The sequence below is a fragment of the Acromyrmex echinatior genome, chromosome 9, assembly GCF_024713525.1.
Source record: "Acromyrmex echinatior isolate Ae372 chromosome 9, ASM2471352v2, whole genome shotgun sequence".
NCBI lineage: Eukaryota > Metazoa > Arthropoda > Insecta > Hymenoptera > Formicidae > Acromyrmex > Acromyrmex echinatior.
In genome coordinates this window covers 14,432,030-14,451,366 of record NC_141860.1, presented here as the reverse complement: position 1 = coordinate 14,451,366, position 19,337 = coordinate 14,432,030, and the positions used below count along the sequence as shown (strand labels likewise).

Below are 19,337 nucleotides of genomic sequence, written 5' to 3'. Positions count from 1 at the left end.
GGCGACAAAAAGCGATTAAAATGAACGCTTGATATTCGTCAATTTTGACTATGTGATCCTTTTTGTCGCTAAAACAGCCGGTTTGAACAGTTCGTGAAAATTTACCTTCAGTTAAACATTCGATTCTTGAAGATGAAAAAGAATCGATTCTCGAGGCATCGAATCAGAATCTGGCATCACGAATCTATACTTATTATGTTACATCTATGGTCGTAGCGAATGTTCCGCCATCATCGTCACTCACAGTCACTAGTAATACTAGTATACGCCATTTTTCCTTTGTCGTTCGCTTACGCTTGTTTGATCACTGATCGTCATAACTGTCAACGAAGATTCCACGTAATCTCACGCATCTTACTACAAGGACCGAGGACGTGACGCTCGAGAGGGAAGAATGAGTTACGGTAGGCCACCGCCCCGCATCGACGGGATGGTTTCCCTGAAAGTCGACAATCTCACGTATAGGACGACACCGGAAGATTTGAGGCGCGTGTTCGAGCGATGTGGCGAGGTTGGCGACATTTATATTCCCCGGGATCGCTTCACGCGCGAAAGCCGCGGCTTTGCGTTTGTCAGGTGAGCCACGTTATCCCGTTTCAATAATCGCGTCTCGTAATTGTGCACGCCCGCCATATGGGCGGTACATTCAATTAACCGCTCTCTTGTGGGCAATGGTGTGCCTTTGATACACGCCAACGGTGATGGTGACGTCACGATGCGAGCGCATTAGTTCGCAAATCGGCGTTTCCGAATGGAACGCTATACTCCTATATGTTAAGATGACCAACCGTCTCAAATTAGAAGTCTCAAATTTTGAGTCTATTTTCCGTGGCTTAACTAAGGTACACATTTTCGAACTTAAAGTGAGATAAGTACATGTTTTATATTTGGCGAAAGCAGGAAAGAGAATTCTAGTATCAAGTACTTATCATGGAACATGTCGGAATTTTGATCGGAATCATTCTGGTTTTTCTAGAAAACAATAGAAATCTAGAGAATAATTGAATAATTCCGATCGGAATTCATTCCGACTTGTTATTAGGAGGGGTGTACTTTCGAAAATGTGAACCCTCTGATTTTCTTCTCGATTGATATACTACTGTATTTGATGCTCTAATTACGAATATGATCGTGAAAATTATTAACAAGATCATTTTCAAGGTCAAATATTTAAAAAACGATTTTTTTCACATTTTTTCACGCTTTTTTCGTAGAAAATAAGCGTCCCTTTGCATTGGGGAGGCAGGGGGGATGAGAGTCGCTTTGCGTGAAAGTCGAAACCCACGTGCAACAATACAATTATGGAAGTCGTGTGCCCTTAGCAGAGGGAAGGTGAGCCAAAATGAACCAAAAAAATCTAACAGCCCTACTTGTGATCACATAAAATGTAAAAGTTTATATTTAATCGTAAAAATGATCTTGTCAACTATTTCTATGATCATATTTATAATCAGCACACACAAGTACAATAGTACAGATAAAAATCGGTTTTTAAATATTTGACCTTGAAAATGATCTTATCAGTAATTTTCATGATCATATATATATTCGTAGGGTATCAAAATATAGTATACCAATTAACAAGAAAATCAGGGGATTTACCTTTTCGGAAGTACACTCCAATATTGAATTTTTTTTTAATGTCCCTCTCTCTTTTTGAGGAATTGGTCATCTTACATATGTATTTTTTGTTATAATACGATTTTTTTCGAACGACTTAATATAAAGTAACAACATATCTTTAATACCAAGATTATTAGGGCGATGTCACAAATCATTTTTGAAATTCACATGTTTTATATACATGATAAGTCCATTTTAATCAATTCAGTCAATTTTCTTTGAAATTATTAATGATACGAAGAAATGTGTTAGATGAAAATGGAACGGTTTTGAGAGATATGTATTCTGGTCATGTTTTTCTTCTAGGTGAAGGCGTAAAAAAGATATGAAAGTCACCTCTTTTTTTTAAATAGAATTATATAATATGATTTTTTTTATCAGACATAGACTGATTTCTCTAATTCTGCATATAAAAGTATTAAGGTAGAGTATAAAAAAAATCAATAGTTTACAAGTATTTTATACTTTATTCTGATACATTTTAACATAAAATGTTAAATATCTCATAAACTTTCAATTTTTTTTATTATCATACTTTAATATGGTTATGAACAGAATAATAAATTGAATCGGTTGATATAAAGAAAATACATAGTTGCTTATTTAAGAAAGTATCCATTTTGTTTACATATTTTTTCTGAAGCGACTGTCTTTACACCAATTTTTGATCCATCTCATTTTTTTGTTTATAAAAATATTAAGGTACGATTATTAAAAAATTATTAATTTATACGCACGCACGCGCGCGCGCGCACATACACGCGCGCGCGCGCGCGCACACACACACACACACACACACAAAATATTTAACATTTTATGTCAACATGCCAGAATGAACTATAAAATATCTCGTAAACTATTGGTTTTTTTTATATCTGTACTTTGTAATTTTTATATAGCTGAATAACTAGAGGAATCATTAAAAATATTATAATTTCATTTAAAAAAGTGGAGATGAATCTTTATATCTTTTTGGTGCCTCCATCTAGAAAAAAAAACCTAAAATATCCAAAATAAATAAATAAAAACAATGCAAAATATGTTCCTCTCTAAACTATTCCACCTTTATGTGAAACATTTTTTTATATTATTAATAATTGGAAAAAAAATCGATTATATTAATTAAAATGGATTACTTTATACATATCTGTGTGATGTAAAATCGAAAAATTTCATCGCTCTCACCTTATTACTTTTATATAATCCGATTTGGAAATAAACGCGCTTTATTTATTATTTTTATAACAGGGTACAAGGATACTACAATTGAAAGAACTAGAAAAATCGAGAAAAATCATGGAAATTTAAATTGGTCGTAGAAAATCTGAAACAATCAGGGAACTAGTATAAGAGTATAGAATTTTGAGCTTTGCTCAATTTCCTAAAAATGCTTTTATTCTAAACAATATTGTTAAAATTAAGAAAAAAATATCTAATACTTCTAATCAAATACTGATTTTTTTTATAGTGAATTCGATTGAACGTACTCAGTGCGCATTCAAGACGTTGTACACAAAATAAACATAAAGATCGATGTTTGTACATAAACATAAAAATCGATTAAAAATCTTGAAATACTCAATAAATTTATTGTACTATTAAGTGAAATATGTGTTTTATAACTTTAAATATTTGCATTTCACTTTTATACACAAATTAAATCAGTGTACAATGCTTTAATGTGCACCAGTGCGCACTGTGCTTCCAATCGAATTCATCGTTACTCAATATTGCAAACTATGTGTACTAGACCATGTATCATTATGTAAAAGAAATTTAATTATTGTTTAAATGTAGAAATTAGACATTTCTCACAATGTCAAGTTTATTTTTTGTTTTAATTTTTGTACTGTTTAATATTTTTTCCTCTTATGCTTCCAAAAAAAAAAAAGAAAAAAGAAAAAAAAGAAAAAATTAACGTAGGCATTAATTCTGATTCGGACGATAATGTTCTTGGATAACCCCTGAAATAGAAGTCGATCGGACGAATATAGTTCGTTTGGAATCGTGATCGTCATGTTCAAAAACACGGCTTCGAGAAAAACGCGTTTAAAGTTTTGAAATATTTTAGTACAAATACCGCTCTTTTTTCCATTAGAAACGAAAGATTTTCACGTAAAGCGAGATTCACTTCGCCTCCCTTCTAGTCTAAGAGAAAGTCGGTGGGGTGGACTTCACTTCGCGTAGAAAGTCTTACGCCCCTGATAGAATATAGTTTTTAATCCTTCATAGTCACCGTGAGTCAAAATGACCCGAACATGTAAATCATCTCAAGAGGATTAGGCGAATATGCATTTGAAAATATTATAAATTTAAAAAGTTATTTTTTCAGTAATAAAACTCATTTTTCCGAAGTTAACACGTTTGCGGTTTTTCTTAGTGTTAAAATTAAATTTTTTACTACGTTATTGTTCCATTTTCTCAAAGGATAAAATTACTGTAATTTTTTGAAGTCAATGGAACTAATACTATTGATTTGATAACACTTAATAAAAAATAGTCATTTTAACCATCGTGTAGCTTTTTTGAAATGTGACCATGAAGGATTAAAATTGTGTATGGTAAAAGTAAGACATTTTTTAAACTTTATTTGTTAATAGCTTTGAATGAACAGTAATCGTCATCTAAAACCTTTTCAAGGTCACTTATGTACAACATCCATTCTACATAAAGTTTTGTATACAGAAAATAAGGAAATTTTTAAAATTAGTCTTATGTAAATATATCTCGAAAATTATAAGAGACACCAATTAATTCATAAGAAAAAGTTGATTAGTACTCTTACTTTTATAACATGTTAAGGTCATCGAAGAGGTTTCCTCTAAAAGAAATACCTTTGTTACATACAATGTTAAGAACTATCGCTATCGCAAACCCTTCTCTCTTTGCGTTATGATTCCACACAAAGTGAAGGAATCCATCCCATTTCCCTTTTGCCTATGGCGTCCGACTTTCCATTAAGCGAGGTCCACTCCATCCCCCTTTCTTACAGGGCAATCGATTTTCTAAGCAGGGAAAATATAGTGTGGATCTCGCTTCGCGGGAAAATTTGAACATCTCTAAGCTGGGGGAAGTGAGATGGAGTCATGAGGCCTGTTCTTTTTGGTTGAACTTTTGCACCAGTTCATCTTTTTCCCTCTTCTTTCCTTCTGGAGAGAAAAGGAACAAAGATGAACTGATGCAAAAGTTCAGCCAAAAAGAACAGGCCTATGGAGTCTCATCTTCGCCTTGTATGGAAAGTCATTACGCAAGGGGAAAAGTGTGGGATAGTCAGATTTCTATATGTGTAATATACAAGATGGTTTAAAATAATCTTTTGTCCTTAAAGATACATATTCCTGACCATATTTTGAGATGATTTTTCCTTTGTCAAAAATTTGTCCGAAGCTTCGTTTTTAAGTTATAAAAAGAAATAGTTAGCGTATCACAAGTCAAGTACGACAGATAAGCAGGGGTGACGCGCTCACCGATGCATGTGAGTGCTTACGCTCCTATTAGACTCAACAGTTACACGACAGTATGCACGTCTACAGTATACATTCGAATTTTCTCTCTTTTTCTCCCTCTTTCTCACACACGCGTGCGCGCGTATTTAAATATATTTAATATAGTTTTATCTTGAAATTGATATTTAAATAATCTGATATCTATGTAAAGTTACATTTGTAATGGAAATTCATTGCAATAAATTTTTATTTTGGACAATAATCTAACGGAAAATTGTTTATCCATCTTTCTTCATGAATTATCAAAAGCTGGAGTTATCAAAATTATCGAAATTATCTCTACAATATGTTTAATAGTTTTATACTTATAATTTTATACTTTTTAACTCGAAATTAACTTTGGTTTATTCCATATTATTAATTGGTTCAGTGTTGAGGAAGAAGCATAGTCGTTTCTCACAAGAAACGTTTTACTTAAAACGCGATTTGCAAATACTTATGTCGACTTCGCGTTATTATTTTGTCTAATTCTACATTTATATAAAAAATTCTTTAATACTTAATTTTTATTAGAAATGTACGTACAAAGATGACAAATGTTTTGGTATTATTTACAAGTTAAAGTTAGTAATAATTAATCTAGATAACTGAATAAGTGAATAAGTGCGAGGAATTAGAGAAAGGAGGGAGGAGAGAATAATCCCAAATCTTGTTTGTGTAAAGATAAAAATATTTATCTTGCTTAGAATATAAGTGAATCACGCAGTGCTACATGAGGAAAATGTATAGATAGTTAAGGATAGTTATATATGTTAAGGAAAGAAATGAAATATACTGAAAATATTAAAGCAGTAAGTCGAGCATTTTGAATATATTTCTTGGCAGATTTTATGATAAGCGCGATGCGGAAGACGCATTAGATGCCATGGATGGAAGGCTGTTGGACGGTAGGGAACTCCGAGTTCAAATGGCGCGGTATGGACGTCCGACGTCTCCGCATCGTAGCCGTGGAAGTCGTCGTCGTGGAAGGTAAATTTGTGTTGTTTTTATTTTAGAGTGTACAAATAGAACAAAAGAGGGGGGGAGGGGAGGGGAGGAAGAAAGGGGAATGGAGGGATGGAAAGAATAAATTATTTTTCAGTGCACATAAATATTTTGTTTATTAGAGAAATTTTCGATTATTTATTTACAGATCACGAAGTAGAAGTAGAGATCGCAGGCGTTCGCGATCTCGATCCCGTAGTAGGTCGCGTAGTCGTGACAGAGACCGCAGGCGCTCTTACAGCCGCAGCCGTAGTCGCTCTCGTTCGGATAGCAAGAGCTCACGTGGCAAATCACGCTCGCGTAGCAAATCTCAGGACAGGCAAAAAGATAGTCGTTCCAAATCCAGGTGAGAATTGCCTCGGTTAATTTCGAGATAAGAAAGTAAGTCTTCACGTTTTATTAAATCATTGAAACGTTTTTCTCTCATGATTTATCAATTGTTATGTATGTTTCCAGGGACTGAACTAATCGAAGAGTGTGCGAGAGGATAAGAATGAATGCGCGCGTATCCAACGAGTGCCGAATAATCTATATTGAGATTGAAAAAAAAAAAGGTATTCCATTACCCTCTATAGCAACACTCGCACGCTTCTTCTATCATTTAAATACATACATGTTAAACAGATATGTGTGTGTGTGTATATATATATATATATATATATATATATATATATATATATATTTGAATCAATACTATGGATTTCACATCAATTTGGATACGTAATTAGTTTCTCTATAACATAAATATTCTTTTTTTTTTCTTATATGCTTCTTTATTCGCGCTATATACATAGTTTTGACAGTTACACCGCTCCTGTTTCATGATTAAATTAATAAAAATTTTGCTCGCGTGATCTAACTTTGGATTGTTCTTCGTATTTCAATAAGAAATTCTAGTTGGTAAATTTTATGATATAAGATTTTATGTATTACACATTTCATAAAACTAAGAATCTACATGTATCATTCGCTATTTTTGGTTAAGATCAATATTACAAACTGGAAGTAAAGGTCTTTACGATATTTTATTCTTCTACTTTTTGAATCATTATCTGTTTTTTATCAGTATATTATAGTGTTACGCTGATAAAACTCAGTACATACTTTCAAATAATGTTGACAAACATTGTTTGCGGATAAAATTCACTTGCAAATTTTTAGGTACGCATTGTAAGTAATGAGCATTTTACAACTAACTCTTTTTGAAGACTCAAAACTTAGATAAATGTAAAAGAATTGTACTATGAGATGTTAACTTTGCGAATAATATCCGGATTAATATTAATATCTTATATTTTCATTAATATAATATTTATAAGATTGTAATTTTGTTAACATCTATTAATAATCAACGAAATTAATTATACTTTTATTGATCTAATTAATATCAATTTTATAGATATCAAGACAATTTTAAATATAATGCAAATGTTTATATGATTATTTTTTAAGCTTTTAAGAAAAAAATAAAAGAACTATTGATGTCAATAGTGAATATTATATTTCTAATATAACATTAATATAATATTTCTATGTAAGATAAAATACAAATATAATTTCTTGAAAGCTTAAAATACAACAAATTGATTGAAAATTGAAAAAATATTTCGATAATTTTCCTAACGTCCCACAAATAATGTTTGTCAATAATCTTTAGGTGTACTAAGCTCAAAGGAAATCTTTTAATAATTGAGAATGAATTCAAAGTTTTAGGTTTATTTTCACGCACGACAATACATTTCTAGAAGTAAGTTTTGCGTTGATAGGCAATCGTCTATGTAAGTTTGCACTTCGTAGATTCATTTGTAATAAAGCGCAGTGAATTGCTGAGAAGACAAAACTGCCTACGTATTCTTTGTTTTTCCTTTGTGAATTTTAATGTGTAAATGGATGATTCATCTAAGTTATTCATTAAAATAACTTTTTAATTACAATGTATTAGGAACGAAGTATTATAAAGTAGCTTTTATTAGAATATAGATCTTTTCCAGGCACTAATAATAAAATAGTTGTCGCTGCTTATTCAGCTTTACTAATAAGGAAGATAACCATGTAAACATCTTATTAGTCTTGCAATACGATAGTAACAAAATATTTAGGCAAAATATTTGTATTAGGCGCATAATATATGTATATATATAATTCATTGAGTGATATGTAGGAGAAAGAAAAATATGTTTTCTTTTAGTAAGTACAATTTAATATATACATTCACAGTGTGTAAGAAAAAGATAATTTAAAATTACAACATTTTAAATGTTCAACATTTTAAAAGTATATATTTAATATATGTTTCTTTCCGAATACATGTTACACATATGTACACGTTTATACATGTATATATAAAATATTAATATACATGTGTATGTATATAATTGCATTAATTTATATACATTAGAGAGGCCCTTATTTTTTTATTTTTGAATTTTTTCCGTGACTCTCCCAAGAATGGTTTCAATCTGCAAAGAAATAATTCTTACTAAATATCAGTTTGATTGGATAATGGGAACCCATATCTTTGTTAAACATTTGAATTACCTTGTATTAAACTTTCTACACTATCAATAGTTTTTAAAGTGTATTTTTCACAAAAATTGATGTAAAACTTATCTTCTTTTTATCATGTGTGCCTTATTTTTCTGCATCGTTTGAGATCTTATGTTTCATTTAAATAATTAGGTGAATTGTTAATGATTAAGAAAATAAAAATAAATAGTTATTGCATTTTTTTAATTATTTAAGCTGCAAAAATTGGACTAAAAATATCTATGGACTAAAAAGTGTAAATGGATGATCCATCTAAGTTATTTATTAAAATAACTTTTTAATTACAATGCATTAGGAACGAAATATTATAAAATAGCTTTTACTAGAATATAGATCTTTTCCAGGCACTAATAAAATAATTGTCGCTGCTTATTCAGCTTTACTAAAACGTAAAAACTAAAGACTAATAGCTTTTTAATTTTTTTTCTCTTTTTTTCTTTTTTCTTTTCTCTCTTTTTTTTCTTTTTCTTCTCTCTCCCCCCTTTTTTTAAGAATAAAACATTGTATCTCTTTTTAAACATTTTTAATACCTTAAACGTGCTTTAAGTATTAGGTTGATACAAATAAAATGTCGGTTTTCTATATTACTGTTAAAAGCAACTGTAATTTATTAAAAAATGAAGAAAATTTAAATTTACAAGAGGATTTTACAGCTTAAAAACTTTACTTTTAAAAACTTACTATATTTTTTGAATTTACTATATTTGTGTGAGTTTGGTAATTTTTACATATAGAAAACTACCAGCTGAAAATAATGAAAAAATGTTCTCATTTTGTAGATGCGTGACGTGCCTCCCCTTCTCTCCAAAATTGAGCCTACAAAATTGTTTTTTTAATAATGTAGTACACAAGAAGGGCAAAGAGCCAGTAATATAAAAGAATTTTAATTTAAAATAGCAAAATTCATACAAAACAATTACAATTAACGACAAACGTTTCGACTTCAATTGAGTCATTTTCAATGTAGTCTTAATATATCAACATCGTTCTAAATCAAAAATATGCACATGGTCTTACAATATTATTATAATTCTTTAATCAAATTTTTCATTCTGTGTAGTACGCTGCTGTTTTTTAAATAATTCTTATAATTTTTTTGTTCCTAAGTTACTCGCGGATTAAGTAAATAGAGCATTCTGATTTTAATTACTCATAACTTTTTAACGTTAAAAATCATTATATCGCAATAAAAAAATTATAGATTCTTAAAGCTGAAACTTAGCTCTATCGAATGGTACAATCGCTACCTTTTAAAAAATATTGTAGAATATTACCTATATTTGGAAAAGAAAAATCATTATTTTATACAGAAAACCAACATTTTATTTGCATCATAATAGTATTATAAAAAATGTATTTAAAACTTGTTAAAAACATCAATATATAATTAAGCATGTTTTAAACTGTTTAAAACATGTTTTTTTTTATCAATCCTAGATAGAAATATGAACAACAAAGTTCGAAACATGATGAATTTCATGTTTCTATTAATAAAACAGTTTTGTACAATTTAACATTATGTAATAATTAGTAATTATATTATAATCGTAATTTTATTAGTCAGCACTACCTTGAATAATTCCCCAAGTTAATAAAAAAAAATTTATGAAATTTTAATTCGATTTAATGATGGGAAATTGTGCCCTTGGCTGTTTTTTTATATAAATTATCAAACCTCAAATCACTCACATGATTTTAAAATTGATATCTGTGTTATACTTGTCATCATTCCACACGTTTTTTGTTCAACAAGAAATGAAGTCTCCCAGAAGCTATGTCCAGATTTCCATCCAAGTGTCATCTAAGTATCATTTTATCCTTATTTAAAAATGATACTTCAGTACTTGGTGAATCTGAACATAGTTCTGGGATTTTATTTATCCTTATTAATCCCCCTGAGAGAGGATCTTACCTTGTATAACACAGATTTTAAAATAACTGAATAATGAAATTTGTAACAATCATGGGCACGATTTTTCCTTTTGAATTGAATCAAAGTTTCATAGATTTTTTTTTTAGTAACTTGACATTATTCAAGATAATTTTGATAACTAATAATTATGATTGTAATGTAACTATTAATTATGTAATGTTAAATGTAAAAAACCATTTTATTAATAAAAACATGGAATTCATCATATTTTTATCTCATTTTGTCTCTCAAACATACTATTAACACTTTCTTAGTCCATAAGTTAATTAATTTTTGCAATTTGAATAGTTAAAAAATGCGATAACTATTTTTACTTTTTTAATTAACAATTTACCTAAATTGTTTAAAAGAAATGTATAACATTTTATACAATGCAAGAAAATAATTTTTGTGAAAACTACGTTTTAAAAACAGATATTGATAATGTAGAAAGTTTAAGGGACTCAATGTTGTAACGAGCCGGAGGCAGGTTCCCATTGTCGGCATGAAATTTGACGAGGATTATTTTGTTGTGGATTGGAACCATTTCACTTGGGAGGTGTCGCAGAAAAAATTTGAAAGTCGAAATATAAGAACCATCCTAAATTACACATTTGTATATGTATATATGTTAGGCAAAGTCAGCATACAGTGTTGTCATTGCTCGAATTGTCTGCTGTACAATGCCAGCATTGATCGGGCCGTGTCAACATTGCTTAATTCAACCACGTTTGGCAATACACTGCCCACTTTGCTCATAATATATACATATACAGGGTGTCTCGTAAGTTTTTGCCAAGCGCTTTTGTGTAGATAGAGCAGACTTATTTGAAAAGTCCTGTACCATTTTGCAATTTTTGCAATGATTAACGAGATATTAATTACTAAAAGTACCCTGAATATTGGTTTTTAATAATTTTTTACTCAAATTTCAGAATTTTTTTTATCAACTTTTTAATACTATATTTTCTTATTTTTACTAACATGAGAAAATACAATATTAAAAAATTTTGAAAAAATTCTCATAACTTTATGAGAAGAAAATAAACAACTTTTATCTCTCGCTGTTTTTCTGTAAAGTTGATAGTATTTGGATAAACAATTATTAAAGACCTATATTCGGCAATTTTTAGTAATTAATATCTTGTTAATTATTGCAAAAATTGCAAAATATTACAGAACTTTTTGATTCAGTTTAATCCACTCTATATACACAAAAGCTTGGCAAAAATTTATGGGACATACTCTGTGTGTGTATATGTGTGTGTGCGTGCGTTGCGTGCGCGCGCCCACATATGGGAAAGTGGTAGAATTGTGCGCATTAAGGGGAATTTATTGCTGTAATGTAATTTTGGAAGTTAAAGTCAATGTAAACACGGAAATACAAAGTATAAACATTCTTCTAACGACATGCATTTTTATATTGCATGATTTGATAATGTTGTATTTGGCAAAAATTCTTATTTTTACTAACATGAGAAAATACAATATTAAAAAATTTTGAAAAAAATTCTCAGAACTTTATGAGAACAAAATAAACAATTCTTGTCTCTCGCTATTTTTCTGTAAAAATTAAAGAAGCATAAACAACAAAATTTTTTCGCGTCGGGTAATTGTGCACAAAGCCAAAACCGTAAGAAATTAATGTAAAATTATTAAAATATTTCATGGAAAATGTTTCAAAGAATGTTGATAAGAAAATGAAAACATATATTATTATGCCAATGTTAACAAAATTAATATGAAATTTGAAAAAAATAATATAAAAGTTAGAAAAATTAATATTATTTAAACCAAAATCGCATATGTAATTCTCAACGTCATCAGTTTCACTGCATTCTTCATGGATCCATTCAGAACACAGACAGCATTGAAACCACTTAGTCGATACAAACTAAAAGCAACATAATGTCAATGTTATAATTTCATACTCTACGGTGTATCTCCCTTAGAACATATAGAAATCAACAAAAAATCAAAATGACATTTACTTCAAAATAATTTTATTTTAAAGTAAATAAACAGTCAAATTTTGTATCCAAAAATCATTTTGACGTTAAAGTACGTCATTTTGATTTTTTCTCGATTTGATGTGTTCTTTGGACTATTATGTAATACCATGTGTTATATTACATTTATATTGTGGAATACGAAATTACAACATTAATATTATGTTTTGTCGACTGGATAGAGTTCCATATCTTCCGAAATTCTTCGCAAATAGTGCACTTTTCATTGGGACGAAATTTTAAATTGTTTCATGCGCACAATTTCCCGCCGCGAATTGATTTAATAAGAAAAACGATTACAAAGACTTTTTAACTTAATTCAATGAATAATAATACCTCAAAAGTCGCACATAATAATGCATTTTAGTAAGGTATGCACAATTAAATAAACAAAATAAGAATACTTATCATTTTATTTTCTGGATGTTAAAATTACTATCAAAATATAATGTAATTTCACTTTGTTTTTCTCACTTTTGCCGTTAACTACGTTTTCAAATTATATAACTTATGGTTATATCTAAAAAGAATTACTAGAGAAAAGAATTATTAAAGTCTCTAGCCTAGACATTTTTAGAAATTCGCGATAGCGGTTCTATTTATCAAAATAGTACTGAACTAAACTGCTCACAATTATCCTATTCTCCTCTATATGTGTGTGCGCGCGCGCGCACACACACACTCACACTCACACTCACACTCACACACATGTATGTTCATTTTAATTGACGCCCTTCACATTTCATTGCATATTTTTGTAGTTTACCTTGAAAACTTTCGAAAACACTATAATGAAGTTTTCTCTCATTAAGTACTTTCGAGTTATCAAACTTAGAAAGTTACAATACTGCTGGCATTGCCATTATCCAAGATGTACGACCGGTTGAAACTTCTTAAATGTTGTTCAGGATCATGACTTGATAATATTTTATATCAAAATGAATTTTTATGCAAAAATAAAAATAAGAGGGACAACCCAATGGCCTTGATCTTAAACAATGTTATATTCATGTTATGATTCTGAACAACATTTAAGAAATTTTAGCCATCAGTCGGACACCTTGTAATGCAAATGCCGCCGCGCCAGTATTGTAACTTTCAAGCTTCATGTTTATTTTCATTGAGTATTTTTCAATACACTTGAAAAGTACTTAATGAAATAAACTTCATTATATAGTGTTTTGAAAGAGTCTTCAGACGCTTTAAGAATACGCAATGAAATATATGGAGTTCCATTTAAGAAATTGATGGTGATCTTCACGTTAACTTCTCAAACAACTCTTCAAGATCAGATCATTGTGATACCATCTTATGCCTCCTTCCAAACCATACAACTTTTGTCTGAAACGTTTTTCTCTAAAATGCATTATTTAAAAGATTTTGGGACGTCAATTAAAATAAAACATCCAATACACACACACACACACACACACACAGAGTGGCATGAATATACGGCCCCACTCGTCCCGAGCAGATAGAACGGACTAAACTGAGTAGAAAAGTCCTCTACCATTTTGTAATGCTTGCAATAATTAACGTTTAGCGGAGCTTACCGTCGCGAGCCTCTAAGCTTGAATGGCGCGGCGCGCCTGCTAGGCCATTCCCGCTCCTCACGGCCCGCGCTCGGTGGGCCGTACCTTCGACAATAGTAAGTCGGGCGGACGCGCGTATTCGGCTATCTTTAAACATTAATATCTCGTTAATTATTGCGAGCATTGCAAAATAGTAGAGGACTTTTCTACTCAGTTTAGTCCGTTCTACCTGCTCGGGACGAGTGGACCGTATATTCATGCCACCCTGTATATATACACATATATAATATGTTTCAGAATGACCGCAAAATATTTCACGTATAGGTAGAGCGGACTAAACTGAGTTGAAAAGTCCTTTACCATTTTGAAATTTTGGAAATATTTAACGAGATATTAATTTCTGAAGAGCCGAATGAGCGTTCGACTATGTCGCCAAATGCACGCATTAGTTGTGCTCGCTAAGTGCTTGGAATTAGTTTCTTTCGCCGTCGTGCGTAACTATTGTTGTTTGTAATAAACAACTCCCCGCGTGCTTAGCGATCACTGATGACTGATGGGCGAGCATTTGTTGGTATGGCCGGGCGGACATGCATTTACTCGGTCAATCTTTAGAAATTGATATCTCGTTAGCTATTCTGAAAATTGCAAAATTGCAGAAAACTTTTTGACTCAGTTTAATCCGTTTTACTTGTACACGAAATATTTTGCGGTCATTCCGAAACATACTGTATGTATATATATGTATGTACAGATTATCTAATTAACAATTAAAATCAATATTTACACTCTATGCAAACCGAAATTAAATTTAAATAAAAAAAAATAACCAATTACGGAAAGTAAGTGAGTTATCAGAGACACTATCAATAACTGATAATTAGTACTTAGTCGTCTTTTTGCTGCAATTACGGCCTCTAATCATCGTGATGTACTATTTATTATAAAACTTAATTCTATATAATCTTTGTCAATATTTTCAAAAACTGATTTAAGTTATTAAAAAAATCCATTTTATTCTCTCGATTGTCCAAGGAAATTTTGGAATCTAATACATATCACATATTTTCAATCGGATTCAAGTCAAGACTCTATTTCATTCAAGTACTTTAATATTTTAATTACTTAAAAATTTTTATACTTTTTTTGGCAACGTACTTCGGATTGTTGTCCTGTTGAAAAATAAATTCTTCCTTCAAATTCATGTTGCCTCTTCCAAATTTTCATTTATTATATTAATGTACTTATCGGCATTCATTATACCCTCAACTGATATCAAAGTTCCATTCCATGAAAAAACAGCCCTACATCATCAATGAACCGTCACCAAATTTAACTATTGGTGTAATGAATGACTTCTTGTATGTTTCATTTTTCTTTTTTCAGCCATTTGCTTCTTTTTTAATTGTCGCATTTCAAATTTTGATTCAACTAACCATAGTATCTTCTTCCAGAATGATATTTTATTATCATGATATTTCATTATTTATATGCTTAACGGTCGTATGGGCACATATGAAAAAATACTTGTGTCTTTTACTTTGACTTAGATTACAACAATATTCAAAGCTTATCAAAATCGGAACTTGACACTTCGGTGAGTTTACTGTAATTACTAATTATATTACAGTTATTGATAGTGTTCACTTACTTTTATCTTTCCATAATTGATTGTTTTTTTGTTTAAACTTAATTTTGATTTGCAGAGTATGAATATTGTATAGATTAATTTTTTGTGTGAATCTTTTGTTGAGACATTCTACGTTACAATACGTGAAGTTGACTTTGTGAATTGCTTATTATAGTACAATTAAGTTCGAAGATACATTATCAATTCATTTTGATTGTAATATGTCCCTCTCGTTTCCATCGGTCTATTCGCACTTGTATCCCTACAGTCCTATAAAAAAAAAAGTAGAGAAACTATTCTCATACACGGATTCAACATCCATATTCTCTGATAACTAAGTTGTAATTTTATGGTGCCACAGGCGGTGGAAAGGAGTGGCGTGGCGCGGGTGTAGCCGATGATGGGGTAGCTGAGAGTAAGCAGTAAGCCGAGTAGCAGGGGGCTGTAAGCAGTTTGCAGTAGCGAGAGAGAGCGGTGTTGGTGGTGCGGTGCGATGCGGTGCGATGCGGTCCGGTCCATTCCGATGCAATGGTCTGGTGATCCGATTCGTTTTGCGGGTTTGCAAAAAATCAGGGCGAAAGAGAGACGGGGAGATAGAAAGTGACGTATGTCGAGCGACAGAGATAGTAAGAAAGGATAGATGCCAGTTCATCTGCAAGTTAACAATCATCGCGGATCCACTGTCGACTTCTTCGGGCGTCGTCAGGGATGCAGTGTCGGGTTCTAGCATCGCGCGACAGACCATCACCAGACCTCGTGAACATAGAAATGACTGATTACAGAACGTCATATTCATCGATCGATCATCGATAAACGGAGTCATGTGTTCATGGTAAACTCACAACGCACACATTGTGTGTAGAGTATGGTAGCTTTAACCCTCAGTTACCATACTTCAGTCACGGTCACCACACTATTATCACACTAATGCAAATTTGGCTTTTTCATTTTTCATTATGTAACTTTGAAACAAAAAAAGCAAAAGTAGTTCAATTATATAGTTTTTCAGGGTAAAATTTTCCTGACAACTCATCGATAATAATAAAATTAAGCAAAAACAATATTTTATTGCAAGAAATTGTTAATTAAGAAAGTAATAAATTAAAAAGTAAACTTTTTTAAAAAAATTACTGATGCGATTTCGCACTAATGTGGTAACTGAGTGTTAAAACGAATAAAATTAGGGAAGAATGTTTTATTCTGATTATTTCAATTTGATATAATTTGAATGAACAAAAATTCCCTAATCTGCCGAAGATCATTTATTTTTGATAAAATTATTGAATATTCACATGAAGCATTACATTAAAATTGTCTGAAAACTGTTGGATGTTTTTGACAAACTTTGGCCGTGTTCTGATATGTACACTGTCACTACTAAAAATTTATGCGTGTTACGTATACTTTTAGATATACTTTTAGATAGACGTAGATTTTTAGTTTTGACAATGTATATCAGAGCTTTTGACTGATTTTAGTATCAAGTTTCCTTAATGAAATTATTAAGAAAAATCATCTTTCGTTGCCATTTTCCAATTATTGTGAATTCGTCTGTTTTGATATAAAACTTTGATACTAAATTTCAAATTTAATTTTTTTAAAGTAAAATGTGATTTAAAATTAATTAACGTAGAGAACCTCCATATTAATTAACTAGAAGTATTCATCGAGTTTTTCGAAGCTAATTTTTTTTTATGATATAAAAAAGCTCATCAGAGCCTATATCAGCTATTCGGATGCACAGAAAACTCTGAGTTGGTTGTCTCAAAATATATGTGCCGTTAATAGTTTTTATATGCAAAACTAATTTTTAACGATTTAGCAACGCTTTTTATTTTATGTTTTAATAAGAAACATTATAATATTCTAATTGTTTGAAAGAAATAACAAATGCAACAAAACACATATTTCAAAGAAAAAGAAAAATTGGTGGACCTCGAATGCGAATCCGATTCGCTGGAGCAATCATTTAATTTTTCAGATTTAAAAACATTTATAACTCGATAAGGAAGCCACATTGATAAATGAACGTCTCGATGTGTATATTTCTTTTTACCTCAAGAATGGCTAAAAATTGGCATCGAAAAACTCGATAAACACTTCTGAGGTTTCCCTTGTAAAAAAGATAACGGTTTTTTAAAATTTGTTTTCCAAAATTTAGTTTGTAAAAAAATTTCACTTTTAATCACATTTGGAAAATTATTGAGATTCAAATTTGGGAACATTACTTCATAAAAGTAATGCGTTACTGTTACTTTTTGTAAAAAATATTTTGTTACAATTATTCGTTACTAATTTTAAAATGTAACGCGTTGTCGTTATTTTGAAGATAACGATTCATTACTTTTTACGTTATTCTTTTGCTAAAGATATTAGATCACAAAATTGCATTATTTAATTCTCAGTATCCACAAAGGGCTAGCGTAACCCCTCCCCTCCCCCCTCCGATTTTCATAATTCAGACGTTTTTTTCCGATCTCTTTTCACTTATTGCAAAATATCTTTTGTACTACGACATTTTAGACTTTCTAACTCAAAAATTCTTTTTTTTTCAGTCTTCTAACGATAGATTAAAAAAAAATAGTTAAAATCAATGCACTATAATCTGAGATACAAGTAAAAGAAAATTGGGATAAATATCCGGATGTGGGTAGATAGGGATTTTTAAAGATGTGAGTACTAAGGTTAATAAAATTAATTGTAAAAATCAATATTAAAACTCAAAATTCTGAGCTCTAGTTTTATAGCAAATTTTTCTTTATATTAAACTTGTATCTCTATAATAAATCTTTGAAAATTTTTTACATTAATTTTTTTTTAATATATATTATTAGGAACTTAGATTTACAAATGCAGATTTTTTTATTAAGCATTATTTTTAAATATTGATGTTATTAAGAGTGTAATTCCAATATTTATTGCCTATACTGAAAATTTATAGTTCACGTTACATATACACTACAGATTTTCAGTATTGATAGTGATTATCGGAATGCAGCCTAAGGTATGAGGTACAATTTTTCGATATTTAAATTTCTGTTATAAAATATTTCTAGTCAGTTATATAATATAAAAATATGTGATCTATTGAATAAAGATAATAAGGAATTAAATGCGATAATAAGTAATTGCAGAATTCGTTACTGTTATTGTAAAAATGTAACGACATTACCGTTACAGACAGAAAAATGTAACGATCCTAAAACAAAATAATGAAAACGATAACGGCGTTACAAGTAACGCGTTACTTCTCAACTTTGTTAAGATCTCATCATCTCCGCTAAGAAAAAATTGAATCTAAATTGATCACAGAATTTGTTATTAAGAGAATATTCAACATTTTTGAAATATCTTATATTATATTGTGAGTCCCTTTCACAATACAATTCTTTTACAACGAAAAATGTATGACATGATTTTTATTATAATTATTTTTATGTTAAACACAGCATTAATAATTGAGCTTGATACTGAATTGTTATAAATGATAACCGGTAAGAAATCGCGCGAAGGTCTTATAAGAATCTTTAGTTCGACGTCCTCTCATCAAAAAACTGCTATTGACTGTGTTTGTCACGTATCATTCGTAATCCGTTC

At 30.4% G+C, this 19,337-nt stretch overlaps 1 protein-coding gene across 3 annotated transcripts in view; it reads left to right on the top strand.

The window, feature by feature from the left end:
• The first annotated feature begins 193 nt into the window (after positions 1-193).
• The window catches only part of SC35 (SR family splicing factor SC35), a 20,307-nt gene continuing 1,163 nt past the window's right edge, over positions 194-19,337 (top strand). Inside the window, exons 1-5 of one of the 3 annotated variants that reach the window (XR_015546159.1) lie at positions 194-576; positions 5,955-6,098; positions 6,262-6,459; positions 6,570-6,667; positions 16,102-16,572. Coding sequence is in view for 1 of the 3 variants with exons in the window: in XM_011062608.2 (XP_011060910.1) it covers positions 395-576; positions 5,955-6,098; positions 6,262-6,459; positions 6,570-6,576 (531 nt within the window). In the remaining 2 variants the exon portion in view is untranslated. Of the gene's footprint in view, positions 577-5,954; positions 6,099-6,261; positions 6,460-6,569; positions 7,954-16,101; positions 17,667-19,337 lie in introns of those variants that run through there. The other 2 variants (XR_846648.2, XM_011062608.2) reach the window with 2 other exon arrangements.